The sequence below is a fragment of the Podarcis pityusensis genome (assembly GCF_964106645.2).
Source record: "Podarcis pityusensis genome assembly, chromosome: 2".
Taxonomy (NCBI): Eukaryota; Metazoa; Chordata; class Lepidosauria; order Squamata; family Lacertidae; genus Podarcis; species Podarcis pityusensis.
This window is the reverse complement of record NC_138029.1, coordinates 79470405-79487032: the sequence shown is the minus strand read 5'-3', so window position 1 is coordinate 79487032 and position 16628 is coordinate 79470405. Positions and strand designations below refer to the sequence as shown.

Here is a 16628-nt window from a genome sequence, read left to right as displayed (position 1 = left end):
GTGTGGCATGCAGTGAGAGAAGGAGAAACGAGCTCAGCTGCAGCAGTGGTACAGTGGGGGCCGCGTGGATTTCCACTTTTACAGATTCAATTCATTGCTATGTTTAAATATGACCAGATGGAACTGGACTTGCTCTGTATGTAGTAGGTTATGCAAAATACATGTTACACCACTAACTTGATTTGTTAATGGTGGCCTTTCATGAAACGTTAACTTGAATGCTCCTGTGAATACTTCAACAATTAATTCGACAACTTCATTTTAAAAGCTAGGCATACTTAAGTTTCCTTGCATTTTAAATGGCCAGCATCTCCAAATGTTGTGGTGGTTTGGTGTCTACAATTAAAGCTGCTGAGTCAGTTTCTCGTTAGCGAGAAATTTTCTGCTCTATTCCGTCTTCCAGAGCAATTATGCGGAAGTGTTGATACCTGTTCTTTTTGTTTCAGGATGCGATACGTAGTCACAGTGAATCTGGTGAGTGTTTCACTTAATAATATGTGGGATACTGGGAGGACCACTTGGGAAGCTGCTTTATGTTGATTCAGACCATCTAGCTTAATGTTGTCTTCTCTGACTGGCAGTAGCTTTCCAGAGTTCCATCAAGAGGTCTGTCTTTCCCAGTCCTACCTGGAAATGCCAGGGATTGAACTTGGAACCTTCTGCAGGGAAAGCTTGTGCTCTGCCACTGAATTACAATGATTCATATTATGAACGTTTCTACATTAAAAAGTGCTTCTATGTTAGAATTAGCATGCAGCTGGAGCACAGAACATCATTTATGCAGTAAAACACACTTAGGCATGGCACAACATGGCATCATACCAGTTCCCGCATGTTTTCTTGCTTCTGATATGGGGGTTGTCTAATGTTAGTAAGCGTCTCTTTCGTCTTTCTTCAAACATGTGAAGCATCACCCTCAGCTATATCCGGAAGCCCCAACAATACAAGTCCAACAGGATGGTCCCAGCCTAAAACACCAGTTCCAGCCCCAAGAGAGAGAGCTGCAGGATGTAATTCGCAAGAAAAAAAAATCGTATGTATCAAGAGTATTTACAGCCGGAAGATACTCAGAGTATACAATGTGATTTTCAAATTTATTAAAGCTTGCAGCTGGATGTGTCGCTATGATTTGCATGTATTCTGTGTCATACTCTTTATGCTGCTGCCATAGCTGAATAGTGTGTGAGTTTCTAAAAGAAGTCCAAGTGTTTGTCAATGTTATTTTGCATTCTTCACTAATGCCTTCACCCTGATTCTAAAAACAAACCCAGTGCAACTCTCCGGCAGGGGTGGTCTAACCTGTGGGCCTTCTCAGATGTTGCTAGACTACAGTTTCCTTCATCTGTGACCATTGGGTGTGCCAGCTAAGGCTGATGGGAGTTGTGGTCTAGCAACATGGAGGGCCATGGGTTCCCCATCCTTAGTTTCCAATTTGCAATAGTACCTGCCTCCATATTACTCTGCTCAGTATCATAATACAGCACCTAGATCTTTACATCAGCCCCTTGAACCAGTAAAAAATTACAATTTCTGACTTTGTGTTGTTACAGCTGATAAGCTCTTGTCTACTGGCACAGGAAGTATTAGAAACAGGCTGTTAGCGTGGAGATGCGAATATGACCACATTTGTATAAGAGGGAAATCTGATTGTCATTAAATAGAAAAAAGTTATTTGGAGTGATGTTATGGCATAGATTATTTTCCAGCTGTACAACAGATTTCGAAATATACAGATGCCCATTCAGTCCTTAGTTTGCTTAAACATATTTCCTGTTGACATTTTGTTAAGTCTACATTATAACTGTGTATGTACTGCGTAGTCAGATCTAGATTATTTCCAAATATCATTAATCATGCTTGCGGCAAGCTTTAATCTGAACCTGTGAAACTTGGTTTCCAGGCCATGCTGTCTGTATTGTAAATATTTACTTGCTTTCCAGAGACCTCGTGGACAGAGAGATTCAAATTATTATTGGGAAATAGAAGCAAGTGAAGTTATGCTCTCTACCAGAGTAGGGTCAGGCTCTTTTGGGACTGTTTACAAAGGCAAATGGCATGGTAAGTATCAAGTATTCCTACCACTCTTGTTGGAAAATGTCAATATTAAAATTGCTTAACATAGTAAAAAATATATACCGTAGTTTTCGCTCCATTACACGCATTTTTTTCCTCCTAGAAAGTAAGGGGAAATGTCTGTGCAGTTACGGAGCGAATGCTTCCCTCCTCCGTGGTTTCCAGTGGGAGAAGAGCCGCTGAATGGGGAGGAGAGAGGGACAGAGTGCCTGCTTCTTTAAAGGAGCAAAGCGGGAGGGGAGGGAAGCTGCTTACACGAGTGTAAGAGGCTCCTGTCCGGTTGGCTCCTTTAAAGCAAGCAGGCTCTCTGCTTTAAAGGAGCCTACCGGACAGGAGCCGCTTACAGGAGCCGCTTACACTCGGCTCTCTGTATCTCTCTCCTCCCCACTCAGCGGCTCGTCTCCCGCTTTGCTGGAAATAGCAGGAAAGATTTTCAGCTCGCTAAGGGGGGGGGGAGGAGGGAGAGAAGCAGAGCCTGCTTGCTTTAAAGGAGCAAAGCGGGAGAGGAGCCGCTTACACGAGTGTAAGCGGCTTCTGTCCGATTGGCTCCTTTAAAGCAAGCTGGCTCTGTGTATCTCTCTCCTCCCGCTTTGCTGGAAATAGCAGGAAAGATTTTCAGTCTCCTCCCGCTTTGCTTTTCAGCTCACTAAGGGCGGGGGGGGGGGGGGGGAGGAGGGAGAGAAGCAGAACCTGCTTGCTTTAAAGGAGCCTACTGGACAGGAGCTGCTTACACTCGTGTAAGCGGCTCCTGTCCGGTAGGCTCCTTTAAAGCAAGCAGGCTCTCTGTCCCTCCAGCAAAGTTTTTCAGCTTGCTAAGGGGGGGGGAGGAGGGAGAGAAGCAGAGCTTGCTCCACGCGTGCTCCTTGTCCCTTGAGTGCTTTTCCTTCGCTCCCCACTTAAAACGTGGTTACAAAGCACAGATCCACATGGATCCTCAGGATTTTTGCACTGGGTAACCCCAAATTCACCATCAGATCACATAGCATGTCCATGGCTACAGTTTGCACCAAAAAAATCACACACCCACTGTTGCCTGGGGCCGCAGTGGTGCAAAAACGTGGTTACAAACATGGATCCACATGGATCCTCAGGATTTTTGCATTGGGCTACCCCAAACTCACCATCAGATCAGCATGAACCACAAAAATCATACATCCACTGTTTCGTGTAGAATATTTTTTTTCTTGTTTTCCTCCTCTAAAAACTACATGCGTGTTATGGTCGGGTGCGTGTTATCGAGCGAAAAATACGGTACATTTGGCCCTGTGTACAGGACTAATATTTTTGATTCATAGATATCTGCTAAGAGCTGATCCCATAATTATGTATGGGGCAGAGAACCCTTCATTCCAACTTTGGAACTGGGGAGGTGATGGGAATTGCTGCTCAGCTGCAGGAACAATCCCCTCTCTCCTCTGCAGTTTCGTTTTTCCATTTTTATTTTTTGAAATATTGTCTGTGTCATTTCCCCCCCCCCAAGTGTTTATTGAATTTTTGTTATGTACAAAAACATGTAGGCACCAAAAAAGAAAAGAAAAAGCAGGTAAGTAAAACAAATGTAAAGAAAAAAAAGATACTTTATAGAGTAGCAGAATGAAATAACAGCAACCCAGTACACCAAATTACAATGATGCTCATTCAGTTTCAAAATTTGGAGAAAGGCTGGCCATATGTCCTGCTCATCAGGAGGTGGCATTGCACACGCCATGCTGAGCAAACTTTAACAGCCACATTTCATCATCTTTTCCATTATCATGTTTACAAGAAATTATAAACAGCTCTTCCATTATTCTTATAAGGTGCGTTGGCATTGGTGGAAGGGAAGTGGGTATTTGGAAATAGTGGCCAAGATTCAAAGAACTACTTAGTGTACTCAAATGCTTGGTCCTGCCTTGTGGGGTATTGTATATTTTCCCTTTGAGCAGACCTCTGTGCCTCAGTGTAACCCTTTAGAGAGTTCCCCGGTTTACCATGTGATAATCAGGATGGGTGTGGGTGCCTACTGTTTATTAAACACTGTGACCCAAATTCAGCCAAACAGTTGCACTAGTGAGAACTTATGCAATGAGTCCTGCTACCACAATGGGGCTTTTCCATCCTCCTCCCCCTGAATGCCCCTATGCTCCCTAAATTGGCTCTGGGGTTTAGGAAGAACCCCAGAATAATGTGCGGGGGAAGGAGAAAGGCAGAGGGTTTGTGTGGCAAGCAGAAATGCTTGTTCTGACAGAATGTTCGTAATAGTACTACGGTGAACTCAATCATATCCTAAAGTTCTTTGGGCTTGTGTAACTAGTGGCCCAGAGTTCCTGCCTCTGGCAGGGTCTGCTCTTGGGTTTTTCCACATGCAGACCATACTGCTGAAGCTCTGGTTCCTCCCCGCATGTAATTTTTGTACAGACATCAGTGGACTGCTTGTCATTGTTGTAAGAATGTTGGCATGGTGCTTGAGAGACAATTGTTGCGTTATGTTTGCAGGAGACGTAGCAGTAAAGATATTAAAGGTGGTAGATCCGACCCCAGAGCAGTTTCAGGCCTTCAGAAATGAAGTGGCTGTGCTAAGGTAAGCCAACATGGTGACTTTAAAATGCTTGTCTAGTACTTTTATTAAGTTGACGCTTGTCTAAAGTGACTGGATGCACAGGCTCATTGTGTTTTCAGTAGAACTCTTTATTATGTGAGGTTATTGCAAGGATAGTAAACTAAACAGAACTGGAAGATTTACCAGACTCTCATACTGCTGCCTCCAAATTGTAGACTATCCTGAGGCAGGGATATTCAGTTTGTTAGCTTACAGTTCCTTGTTGGCTGGAACTGTGATCAATACTTGTCAAGGCCGGCCCTACCATTACGCAACATAAGCCAACTGCCTCAGGTAGCAGATGTTGAGGGGAAGCAGCAGTCTCTTGGCTATTCCTCCTAGGCTCCCCATCCCTCAATCATTCCTATCTTTTGGAGGGCAAGTCTATGTATTCTTCATGACATGTCCTGACCACTCTAAAAAGTAGCCTTCTGACTCAAGTGCAGTGGAGGATGCTATCATTTTACCAGTTTGGAGAAACAGCCAGTTGTCAGCCCAGTCAGCTTCTGTGTATGGAATGTGAAGGGAGTGCCATCTTGTCCTTTGCCTCAGACAGCAAACTGTTTTGGGTCAGTCCTGCTTGTTAGTCCTCAAAGCTATTCACTGGGCAGCAGACTGGTGTAGAAGTGTGCACAAAGCACTCCTTTGCATGCAAAGGGAAGGATTTGCTGATTTACATCCCCGCCCCGATCCCCTTTCTGGCAGCAGCTGCTTGTGTCTCATGCCACACTAGAGGATATGCCAGCCTTCAGAACAGTGTTCCAGGGGGTTCTGCCTGACTAGCTGAAGAGGGACAGCTCCTCCCCCCCCCCCCCCCGCCCAACAGTTTATATTGGATTCTGCTCAAATTCATCTTCAAATCCAAGCAGGAAAGACTGCATAGCCAAAATTCAAAGAGCCACATATGCACAGGGAAATTCAGGTTCATTCATTATTCTGTTATTAGTAAAAGACGTTTATTTCTATAAATAGACATTTCTCTTTCTCTGTTAAATTTACATCTCCCTGCAAAACCTTTGCTATAGAGAAAAGCAGCTGAACTTCAGCTTGGGTTCAGAGGTACTAGTTTTTCGGAGAGCTTTGGATCAGAAGAAAAATCCACGCCCCTAAATCAATGGAGTTCTAAATTTCACATGTTTATTTAATTTACAAAGCTAAACATACACTCCATGTTCATATGTTGATTCCTATTTGTTTCTCTTAGGAAAACCCGGCATGTTAATATTTTGCTATTCATGGGCTACATGACTAAAGATAACCTGGCCATCGTCACACAGTGGTGTGAAGGAAGCAGCCTGTATAAACACCTGCATGTCCAGGAGACCAAGTTCCAGATGTTACAACGTATTGATATTGCAAGACAGACGGCACAAGGAATGGAGTGAGTAATCTGGACTGAATCATTGTAGCTATGGAAGTGGTGTTGACTGCTCCAAAGATGAAATAATGCTAGAGAAAATCAAGGTAGTGCTGTCTTGGGTTCAGGCAGACCTTGATAGTGCCTGTAAAACTTGAAATATAAAAACATCAGGCAGTCTTCCAGAGAAAGTAGAGGTTACAAAGATGTTTTCCTGATATACAAAAATAGCACTGTCTGATTCTAAATTGATAAAATGAAAGCTTTCTAGCTACAGTAGATAACTACTAAGGAAATGATAATCTTCATTGTGTTTGATTAAGGATGTAGTTTGTTGCTTTGTAACTTGACTTTCGACATGTAAATATGTTCACATTTTCATGTCTCAAATTTTGTTTACAGCTACTTACATGCGAAGAATATAATACACAGAGATATGAAATCGAATAGTATCCTTTTCTTACTGGGTGGAATTCTGATGGCCTGCCATCATTAGATCAATATGGAACACGGGGCATAGTATTTCTAGTTTGTTCTGGTGATTAAGTGATATGAAGACCTGTTAGTTAATGGCAATACTGAAGGTTACTTCTGCATTCGTTACCTGTCTTTCGTTTGCAGATCTGAGTTGAAAACTGAGGCTGTTTTCAAGATCTCTAAATTCATAACACATAATTTTATTTTATTGTTTAAAAAACAAACCTTATAATGTATGGTTTGTATTCTTTACAGGTCCTGTCTCTGGAAAACTCAATGTCCTTTGGAGCTTTCAGTGGATAGGACTCTATAAAGTGCAGCTGATACATGGAAACTTAATTAAAAGAAACCCTTTTAGCTATAGATGGAAGTTCAGTTCTGAGAGTACTAAAAATCTGGGGAGTGGGGAAGGTGTGGGAGAAGAAAGGATGTACCTAGGTAGGGTCTGGCACCTTACCACCTTCCTTTTAATACCGAATATTTTACAATATATTTATAAACCTGGTTGGTCACTGTGAAAACAAGGTGATGGACTAGATGAGCCATTGGCCTGATCCAGTCTGATCCATCTTGTGTTCTTAAAGCACATTCATTAAAAGCTAGTGTAGAATATCTTCTGGAAACAGGCCTGGATGCAAGGATGACTATATTTGGTAACTCAAGTGACTGTCCATGTGTGTTCCTTAAGAGTTATGTAGATATATTTCTTCATGAAGACCGCACAGTAAAGATTGGAGACTTTGGGCTGGCAACAGTCAAATCTAGGTGGAGTGGTTCCCAACAGGTAGAACAACCTACTGGATCTGTTCTCTGGATGGTAAGTGACTTACAACGGAGCTGTTGCTTGTAGCTGGTCTGACATTAAAGTTATTCCTTTTAACTTCTGTTTTTAATGTGCAGTATATGACAAAAACATGTTTCTTATCCTTTAATCCAGGGGTGGGGAACCTTTGGATTGCTTTTGGGCTACAATTTCCATTATCCCTGACTGCTGGCCAGGGATGAGGACAGTGGAATACAGCAATATCTAGAGAGCCAAAAGTTCCTCATCCTTGCTTAAATACCAGAGAACTAGCATACAGTACTGCTATTCTACAATTGGCATGGCTGCTTCCTGTGTTGCAAAAGAAGGTGCATATCTGTGTGTGCTTTTCAAGCTGCAGTTTTCTTTTTAACGTGGGAGGGGCAAACTTTGAGTGGCTAAGTGCTGCAGATAGGCTTTTTGACTAGGCTTCAGGATACCTGGCCTTTCAAAACAAATTAGGGTTTGTTATGAGAATGAGCCTGTGTGAACCTCAGGGTTCCTCCCCCACCCAAGGTCTTAACCAGAGGTGGCAAGCCAAACGCATATGCTTTTGAACTAACCACGGATTCCCATTACAGTGGTACCTCGGGTTACATACGCTTCAGGTTACAGACTCCGCTAACCCAGAAATAGTACCTCGGGTTAAGAACTTTGCTTCAGAATGAGAACAGAAATCGTGCTCCGGCAGCGGGAGGCCCCATTAGCTAAAGTGGTGCTTCAGGTTAAGAACAGTTTCAGGTTAATAACGGACCTCCGGAACGAATTAAGTACTTAACCCGAGGTACCACTGTACACCCAAAGTTCGGGAACTTTAGGTAGTTAAAAGAAGGCAGGATATCAAACTGAGCATGGAAGCTTTTGATCTCCTTTGTATGTAGGAAGGTGGGTGGGTGGGGGGTGCAGCGGGAGCAAGGAAGTCAGATGTCTGCAGGCTCATTCTTGTAATGACAAACCATAGTTACTTCTTGTTTCTGTACTAGGCCAATGTCTATATTAAGTTTTTAAGAAGCTGAGGCTGCAGCCTGGTGGTGGTGAGATATGACTGCAGTTCTGCCACCTCACCCGGGGCCCTGCTGGCCTCAAGCTGACAGCGTGGAAATGAGGGCAGAGGAACAATCATGTGTTCCATTGTATTTTCCCTGATTTAAAAAAATCCCACATTTTTCATTCCATTGTTTCCAAGGCCAATTTGAATGTTTGAGGAAATAAATTTAATGCAGTGGCTTAATTCTGTTTTTTATTGTGGCCTTAATGCCGTCAGACTGTTTACTTTTTCCCTCCATGTATGAATTCTTAATCTGGTTTTTTTTAATAAAAAAAAATAAAGGCACCAGAAGTGATTCGAATGCAGGATAGCAATCCATTCAGTTTCCAATCAGATGTGTATTCTTATGGAATTGTACTCTATGAACTGATGACTGGAGAGCTACCTTATTCCCATATTAACAACAGAGACCAGGTGAGAAACGATCATTTTTTAAATGCAATGCATTGTATTTCCAAATTTATTATTTTCAGGGTTGCTGGATTTTATTTAGAAGGCTATGGAGCAAAGAACCATGTACTCTATATTCCACCTCATCCAGTCTGCTGCGAAGATGGTAAATTATAAAAGTAGATCTTGGCTTGTGTGTATCTAAGCAGCAGGGCATCCCATATAAAAGCTTTTGCAGATGGTATATGTTTGCAGTAACATTGAAATGTCAGTATAACATCATGTATACTTTGCCCAAACTGCTTGTTTGCTATGCAGTGTTTGTTAGCGCTAGGCTGGTCGGAATGTTGAGTCAGAGTTCTAGAGGACTGAAAAAAATCTACATTGTTAACACTTGATACAGGGGTCAGTTTGTCAACTAATTCCCTTGTGAAATCTGGGTTGTATTTTCTTGGAGTTCCCATTGGTCTCCAAGGATCTGTGTCTTCTCAAGGGTTGGGCTGAGCGTTAGGAAAGCCTTAACCTGAGGATCGAAGGCAGGATAGGCTAACACTGCTTGTGAACTCTGCCTTCATTGTTTCTTAAGCCTGTCTGCCCAGATGGAAATAATTGTTATATGCTAGATGAAAGAAGTGCCTTGAACTTTAAAGTAATATGACATGCTAAAGTGGAAAGCAGAAGGTTCCTAACTGGTCTCGTAGCTGTAGTGCATGCTCAGTGCTACCTTAGAGGCAGTTACCACTCACTGTGGCAAGTGTGGCACTACCCTCTGGTGATGGGCAATTAGCCTTCTGCCAAACTTTGAAGCTGCAGACGTGTCTCAGCAGTTGTATGGTGGTCCCAGCCCTCTCCCAGCACTGAAGTTGGTAAGGATGCTGGGAGTGGTTAGGCAGCCAAATCGGCAAGCCCACCCCCTTTCTTATCATGGGGCAGCAAAGGGGAACTGCTGTTTGGCAATGCCAAGCATTGGGTGACGTTGGAACACCTGTTTTTCTCACAGAAAAGGTTGGAGGCTTCCTGGTTGATTTAGAAGCCTGCAGAAAGCTCTGATTGTGCGGTGAGCCTCCCTCCACAAGGAGAAGCTGCTTACTGCATAAATGACCCTTCTGAAAGTGCAACGGGAACATGGTAGAAGGGCTGAGGCCAACAAGTGCCTCTCCACTTTCTCCCTCACAGGATTATGGTGGTGGTGGGTGCTTGGAAAGGCTTCTAGGGCTGGCTTCTCAACTTCAGAGATAAATAGAGCCATTAGAAGGTTACACGTTTGTTTCTTGTAAGTCAACTACTTTGGAAGCACTGGGGCAGAAGATACAATGACATGTGCTATAATTTGTACTAAATTAGATAAAATGGCCTGTTTATCACAATGCAGATCCCTCACCAGTCTGCAGGAGGTTCCCATCTGGCAAGCAGCTTCCATGTGCGTATATTCTTTCTTGGGCCAGAATGTATTTGGCAATTAATTTTGGTAGTTGGCAGTGAGTGAGGGGCGTCTTGAGAATATGGGAAGCTTCCTTAAACCAAGCCAGGCCAGTGGGCCATCTAACCATAGCCCTTCCGATTGTCGGACAGAAGTCTTTCCCAGCCCTCCATGGTATCACTTATGAGTGATGTCCCCTTCCCCCTTGAAACCACATGCAGCTGCCCTCCATATTTCCATGAGAACAGTGAATAGTTTACATTAAAACTATTTTCAACCTAGATGCTGCCTCTCTAAACTTCTAAGGTTTGCTTGTTTGCCTATTCTTAGATCATTTTCATGGTTGGTCGTGGCTATGCATCACCAGACCTCAGCAAACTCTACAAAAACTGCCCCAAAGCTATGAAGAGACTCGTAGCAGATTGTGTGAAGAAAGTCAGGGATGAAAGGCCTCTCTTCCCCCAGGTAAGAATTAAGTTTGATTTTAGAGCTTTACAAAACAAATAAACTTGTGTGTGTGTTTGAATAAAGCAAGAGACAGAGAGAACATGTTGGTTCAAATAGTGAAAAATAATGGGGAAACTAATCTCTTAAACTGCAGGCAAGAGAATATTTTTATTACTTTATTTTATTACCTTTTTACTCCATAGAAGTCAAGATTAGAGCACATGGTTCACTTCACACCTCATAATTTATCCTTGCAAACAACCCTGTGAAGTAGGCTAGGCTAAAAGAGAGTGACTGGTCCAAGGGAACTCAGTGAGTTCCATGACTGAATTACAACGAGAGAGAGAGAGAGAGAGAGAGAGAGAGAGAGAGAGAGAGAAGAGAATATTCTAGAGAAAGAGACACACACATAGGCATGCAGACATGCCTACATGTGCCTATGCATGCACAAAGACAGGTATAACTATAGGTATGTATTAACTTAACCCAACAACACCCTCCTCACACACAGAAACAGATCCCACTGCAGCCAACCAAAGGCGATCAACCACACCCTAGGCCACCCCAATCTCTTCCACCATCAAGGAAACATAACAAGCGAATAGAAAGAGAACCTCCTCAAGTGACACTGACACAAAAACCCTACACATACACTAAGTAAAAGAATATAGGCTTTACCACCCCAACCCTTTCTCCTGCCCCCCTTCTTTTCTTCCCAACCCTATACTGTATATAACACCAATGTTTCACGACAAAAGTAACTGATCTTGTAGAAAACACAACCTGAAGAAAAATACAAAGCATGTGCTTTTGTAAACGAGGAAAATCTTTAATAATTAAAAACAAAAACCTATAGGTATGTATTTATTGAATATATGTACTGCTTATCGGATGGACTTCACAAAGTAGTTTACATAAAATTATTTTTTAAAATAAGTGTCGATAGAAATTATATGATGAAAGAGGAAGGACAAACAACTGTCATTGCAGAGGCTGCCTCTTTTTCTTCTCCGTTCCTCTTGATTCTTCAGACGACCCTCAGGTGGGGAGTGGGGAGAGAGGTCTCCATGGGGAGCTAGAGGCTGGCAGCTTCCTAACCCGTTTCTGCTGCTTTCTCTCCTCCCCTTGGGGCAAGATGGACACATTATACAGCTGTGTCTATATAACATTATATATGATTTAATATATACAAGAGAAGGGTAATAAAATACATAAACAACAAGACAGATACAAATTTTACCCTTCTCTTATGTATATATCTGCATTTATGAGAGAGAGGGTGGCGGGGAGAGAGGCATATTATGTTTAATCGTTCTCACACACATATAAATATATATATAAATTATAGAAAGAAAGACAGATTTATATCTCTGTTTATCTGTTTCCTGAGAGACACTAAAATTCTCAATTTTATGTTTCTTGGTATTTCCTGCTTCTGATAAGACCAAAATGTTTCATTAGTGGGAGATAATGAAACAGTTTTCCAGATAACCATGTTCACTTTTCTTTACTGTTTTTCAGTAATGCTGAGATACTATAATTTGATTTTTTTTAAGAATGTATTTGAAAACTGGGTATTTGTGTTGTAGTGTTGTCGCTCCCAAGCTATTGCCAGGAACCTGTGGGTATCCCTGCACATAGGTTTGTGCTTTGGGTGTGTAATGTGAGCCACTCACGCTTTTCACAAGGCAGAAAATAAACGCTGTCCTGTCTGCTCTCTATTTTATAAACAGGAAATGGTCACAGGGAAGTGGGTGGGGCTGGCAAGAGCTTTCACGAAATTTGCACTTCTAGCCTTGTCTAGACCTAGGAAGTTGTCAGTACTGTAATTAAGATAGTCTTGCACAGAAATTGGACAGGCCGTTATAATTTCCTCCCCCCCCCTTTCCCTCTTTACTTTAGATATTGTCTTCCATTGAATTGCTGCAGCATTCTTTACCCAAAATCAACCGAAGTGCTTCAGAACCTTCTCTGCATCGTGCAACTCACACCCAGGACATCAATTCGTGCACGTTGACTTCGACAAAGCTACCTGTGTTTTAGGAGATTGTTGTGCGCTGCCCACTGCTCTCCAGTAACAGTTCTAGCAGTTGTGCTTTTGAATGCCTCAGTCTACAGGATTGCAGAGCCAGCAATGGGATTCAGCTGGATGCCAGTTTTGAGAATGAGCTGCTATGAATTTCTGCCGTTCTAATCCTACAGGGACAAAAAACTCCACGTTGCCTTTTTCTATAGGTTATCATATTGAAATAGTTAAGAGACAGTATACAAGAGGTCCTATTACTATTTTTTATAGATGCACTTGAGCCTTACTTTATCCCATATGCAAAAAAAAGGAAAAAGGAAAAAAAAAGAGAAAACAGGTTTCTTTGAAATTGCATTATGCTGAATAGACTGGTATTTTTCTATAGCAAAATAATAGCTTAGCATTTGAGGAAAGTCAATGCAGATGGTGCTGTTCTTCTGATATTCTAAGACTTTGTGCCATTCAGGCTGGAGGAATTTTAACTAAAATGATCATCCACAAAGAAGACTTAAGGGAAGAGGGGAATTCAAGCTCTGGAAAGTTTCCACTTCTAAGCATTTCTCAAGATCATGAAACGTTAAACACCAATATTAAGTCAACACAAAACAGTTTTGCACATGTGGAAAATACTAATTTTGAGGCAAGGAATATATTATAACTAGTACTGTCCAGAGAAGGAAGCTAGCACAATCTTCCTACAATCATCTAACAGTAACATAAGAAGCTTGTTGGGTACTTCGGACTTGTTTCTTGCGGCGCTCTGAGGGTCCTGTGAGAAACTATAGTTTTTTGGGAGGAGAAGAGGCAAAATAAGTAATTCTGTTAGTAAATTTCTGCAAAATAAAGTCTGTTTTGAAACTTTTTTTCCTGAGATGCACTATAAAGAAACTTGGCATATACAGGTTTTCCCTTGCTGATTTGGGTTTTAACTTTGTTTTCATTGCCCCTCAGAGAAAAGCATTTATTGTAAACACAGGTTCTTCTGATTATCTTATTTTAATAAAATAAATTAAATTTAAGTTTGTCATTCAGTCGGTTTTTTAACCGATGTTCCACATTTGATGTGTGTGCACCATGTTCTTAAATGTGTGTAATATGTAGCCGTGATGCCCTGTCTGCAATATCTAGTACACTGTGTGCATAAAAGCAAAGAAAATACTGGAGCGATTCCCCTCTAAAATACCATTTTGGAAAGAACTGTAGAGCTATTAACTGTGTATTTCCTCGCACCGTTATATTCTCTGAAGAATGTGCTTTGTAGCTCCAGCAGCCTTTTGAGGGATCTTTAGATGTGATGCAGTTTTCAAGAACAAGTTTATCACTTTCAGGCACAGCAAAGTGTCCCTTGGAGATGTAGGTAAGCTGTTTTTTGACCCACAGACCCATATTTCCCATATTGAACCATCATCACTGTAAGTGTAGGTGTGCATCTTCAGTTGTGGGTTGCTCTCAGATAAATACATTTAGTTCACCACACATCCAGCAAATCCTTACTATCTAGTTCCACATGGATTTTGCTACATAGTGATGGAAAGACTCACTTTACAGAGAAAGAAGAAATCATGCAAATTCATCCTCTGCCTCTTGTCCACAGGCCTGGAATTGAAGTTACCGAGTTCACTAAAGAGCCAGGCTAGATATGATATTAAATGCTTGTAGCATCAGCTGGGTGAATACTTGATAATTATTGGGATTGTGAAGGGGAATTTGACCCTTCCCCTGAAGCTAGCATTTCCCGGGGGGGCGGGGGGCGGAATCTAAATTGGCTGTGTTACTATAAAATCTATAGACATGTGGTTTGGCCCTCAGGTGACTCCTAGAGGTGGTTCGTAGAGGTGACATAGTCAAATCTGCAGATTCTTTGGAACAGGATTAAGATTTTTTAAAGGCGAATTGACAATCCCGTGTGTAATAAATGAGGGTGTTAGATCGCTGGTTGCCTGATCTTACACAGTATCATGTTAGGCAACTCAGTAGGAAGTTGTATACAAGTTGTATGCAGTAGGCTTTATTTCTTTTTAAGGCATAAAGGAGGTCAGTTACTCAGGAAGTAGTGATGAATGAAAACTGCTCAGGGATTAAGAGTGAGAGGTAACTTTCTGATTGATAATCCATGCAAAGGTAAGGAACGTCATTTCCCGGGGTTGCGTTGCATCACTGCTAACGTAATTTCAGTTGTGCCTTTCAGCTTGCACTCTCCTTAATAGTATTAAGTTCGGTATGCAAAGTCTGGCTTCCATTTTGTAGCTGTCCTTGTTCCAATGTTCCTTTGCTGTTCATAAACACTTGCTGTCACTTTCCATGTGCTGCTTACAAGCCTCTGCCATTTGTAGTGCCTGCTGAGCTGTTCAGTTCTTCTGATCAGATGCAGCTGAAATGACACCCAGGAACTGAAAAGCACCCCTGCTTTCCAAGGAACTCCCATCCTTTCTGTAATTCATATTTTCTGCTGCATATTCAAAAATGTCCCCTACAATGAATGTATTCAGGTTCCACAATAGCTGTACTGCAGTGGCTTTGAATGCTTGGCACTTTTGTATTCACTATCATAATGCAAATATTGGGTGAGTTACATTTATTTCTGGAGTTAAGCTAATGCATTTTGTGTGCTTTTAGGGTTTCAGGAGTAAACAATGGAGAGGATAAGCGTGTGCACAGCGTCCAAATCCTAAACAGGGTTAGGTGTACTTAAGTCTGTTGATTTTCAAATTCTTTCTGTTATTCCTCGCTGCTGGCACTTGTTTTTGCCCAGTATTGTAATGAACATGCATTATAGAGTTATAAGACTTATACAGTTTGAAGTCTGGATTTGTTGGTGTTTTACATTACCATTACAGCATCAGAAAAGTGTACCTGGTAAAGTGCATTTTCTGATCAAACTTCATACGTTAAGTGAACAATGACTGAAGTATAGTGCATGAAAAACAAGCTTTTTTCAGTATGTATTTTCTGCCTTCTCATACCTTGGGCTCGATCCTTATTTATGGGGCAATCATAACCATGTCTACTCATTAGTATATCCTGTTGACCTCATTGGAACTTACTCCCAGGTAAGTGGGTTTAGAGTTGCAGCCTTAGTCATTCTTAGAGTAGATGCATCATGACTGTCTGGATCCAACCCAGCTTTTGAACTGTACAGTCCATATTGTGGGTTGAGTTGTGGCATTCTGGAATGAATTCTTCTGGGTTTCTTTGGAGATCTCCACATGGATTCATTTGCTTTACAGTCTAGACTACATTCTGAGCACAACTGCTTTAACTTTAGCCCCATTATTTAGTGGCTAAACAATAATGGGCTAAAGCTGAAGTGCAGTTAGCATGCAATGTGAGCACAGCATGGTATGCCAGGTGCAATAGTTGACCCATGAAACTTCCATTACATATTTGATGTAAAGAGTACTGAGATACTGTGTAAAACTGCTTTCAACACTAGTATAAAAGTACACAGTTTAAGCAAAGAGTTAGTGTGCTTCCACATGACTACACGAGTGCCTTAACTTCGGCATCCATTAAGGAGGAAACACGTTCTCTACCCATAAGATGGTGTGTTGGATTTAGATACTTTCTCTGAGGATGGGGAGATAAGGAAAGCATTGGTTTGTGCCCCTTAGCAAATACTGATTTATCTTCATTTAAATATATAATGTAGAAGCAAAAACTGAAAATGCAGTTCCTTCAGGTTTTGGAAGTTGGAGGTGTAATGTGAGAATTTGAAGAGTTAGCAGAAGCAGACTGGGCAAAGCCTGCTTCATCTTCTTGAAACCCTACTGGCTCCTGTCCAAGCTAAAATTACTGCCTGCTTTAAGCTTTTAGTTTCTCCTCTCCAGTGCAAGTCATAGGCATGCCACTCAAAAAAGATACTTAAAACAACAGTCTGGCATGTTTCCAGTTTTAGAAATGCAATCTGAAATTTAAACCCACCCATGTTCTACATAAATGTAAGTGGAAGCGTAATTCATTCTGCAAATGCACCTCACCTTAAAACACTGCAGCGTGGTCTGGCTTAGCTA

At 41.7% G+C, this 16628-nt stretch overlaps 1 protein-coding gene across 15 annotated transcripts in view; it reads left to right on the top strand.

Annotated features, from left to right (window-relative positions):
- Positions 1–13637, top strand: part of RAF1 (Raf-1 proto-oncogene, serine/threonine kinase) — a 71576-nt gene extending 57939 nt beyond the window's left edge. For 12 of the 15 annotated variants that reach the window (XM_080995174.1, XM_080995168.1, XM_080995162.1 and 9 more), the window contains 11 exons: positions 447–474; positions 909–1033; positions 1941–2058; positions 4549–4633; positions 5856–6032; positions 6411–6457; positions 7184–7302; positions 8618–8749; positions 10098–10145; positions 10476–10610; positions 12495–13637. In XM_080995174.1, the coding sequence (XP_080851300.1) occupies positions 447–474; positions 909–1033; positions 1941–2058; positions 4549–4633; positions 5856–6032; positions 6411–6457; positions 7184–7302; positions 8618–8749; positions 10098–10145; positions 10476–10610; positions 12495–12635 (1155 nt within the window). In that variant the 3' untranslated portion in view covers positions 12636–13637. The remainder of the gene's footprint in view (positions 1–446; positions 475–908; positions 1034–1940; positions 2059–4548; positions 4634–5855; positions 6033–6410; positions 6458–7183; positions 7303–8617; positions 8750–10097; positions 10146–10475; positions 10611–12494) is intronic. The other 3 variants (XM_080995167.1, XM_080995164.1, XM_080995166.1) reach the window with 1 other exon arrangement.
- Positions 13638–16628: the final 2991 nt, after the last annotated feature.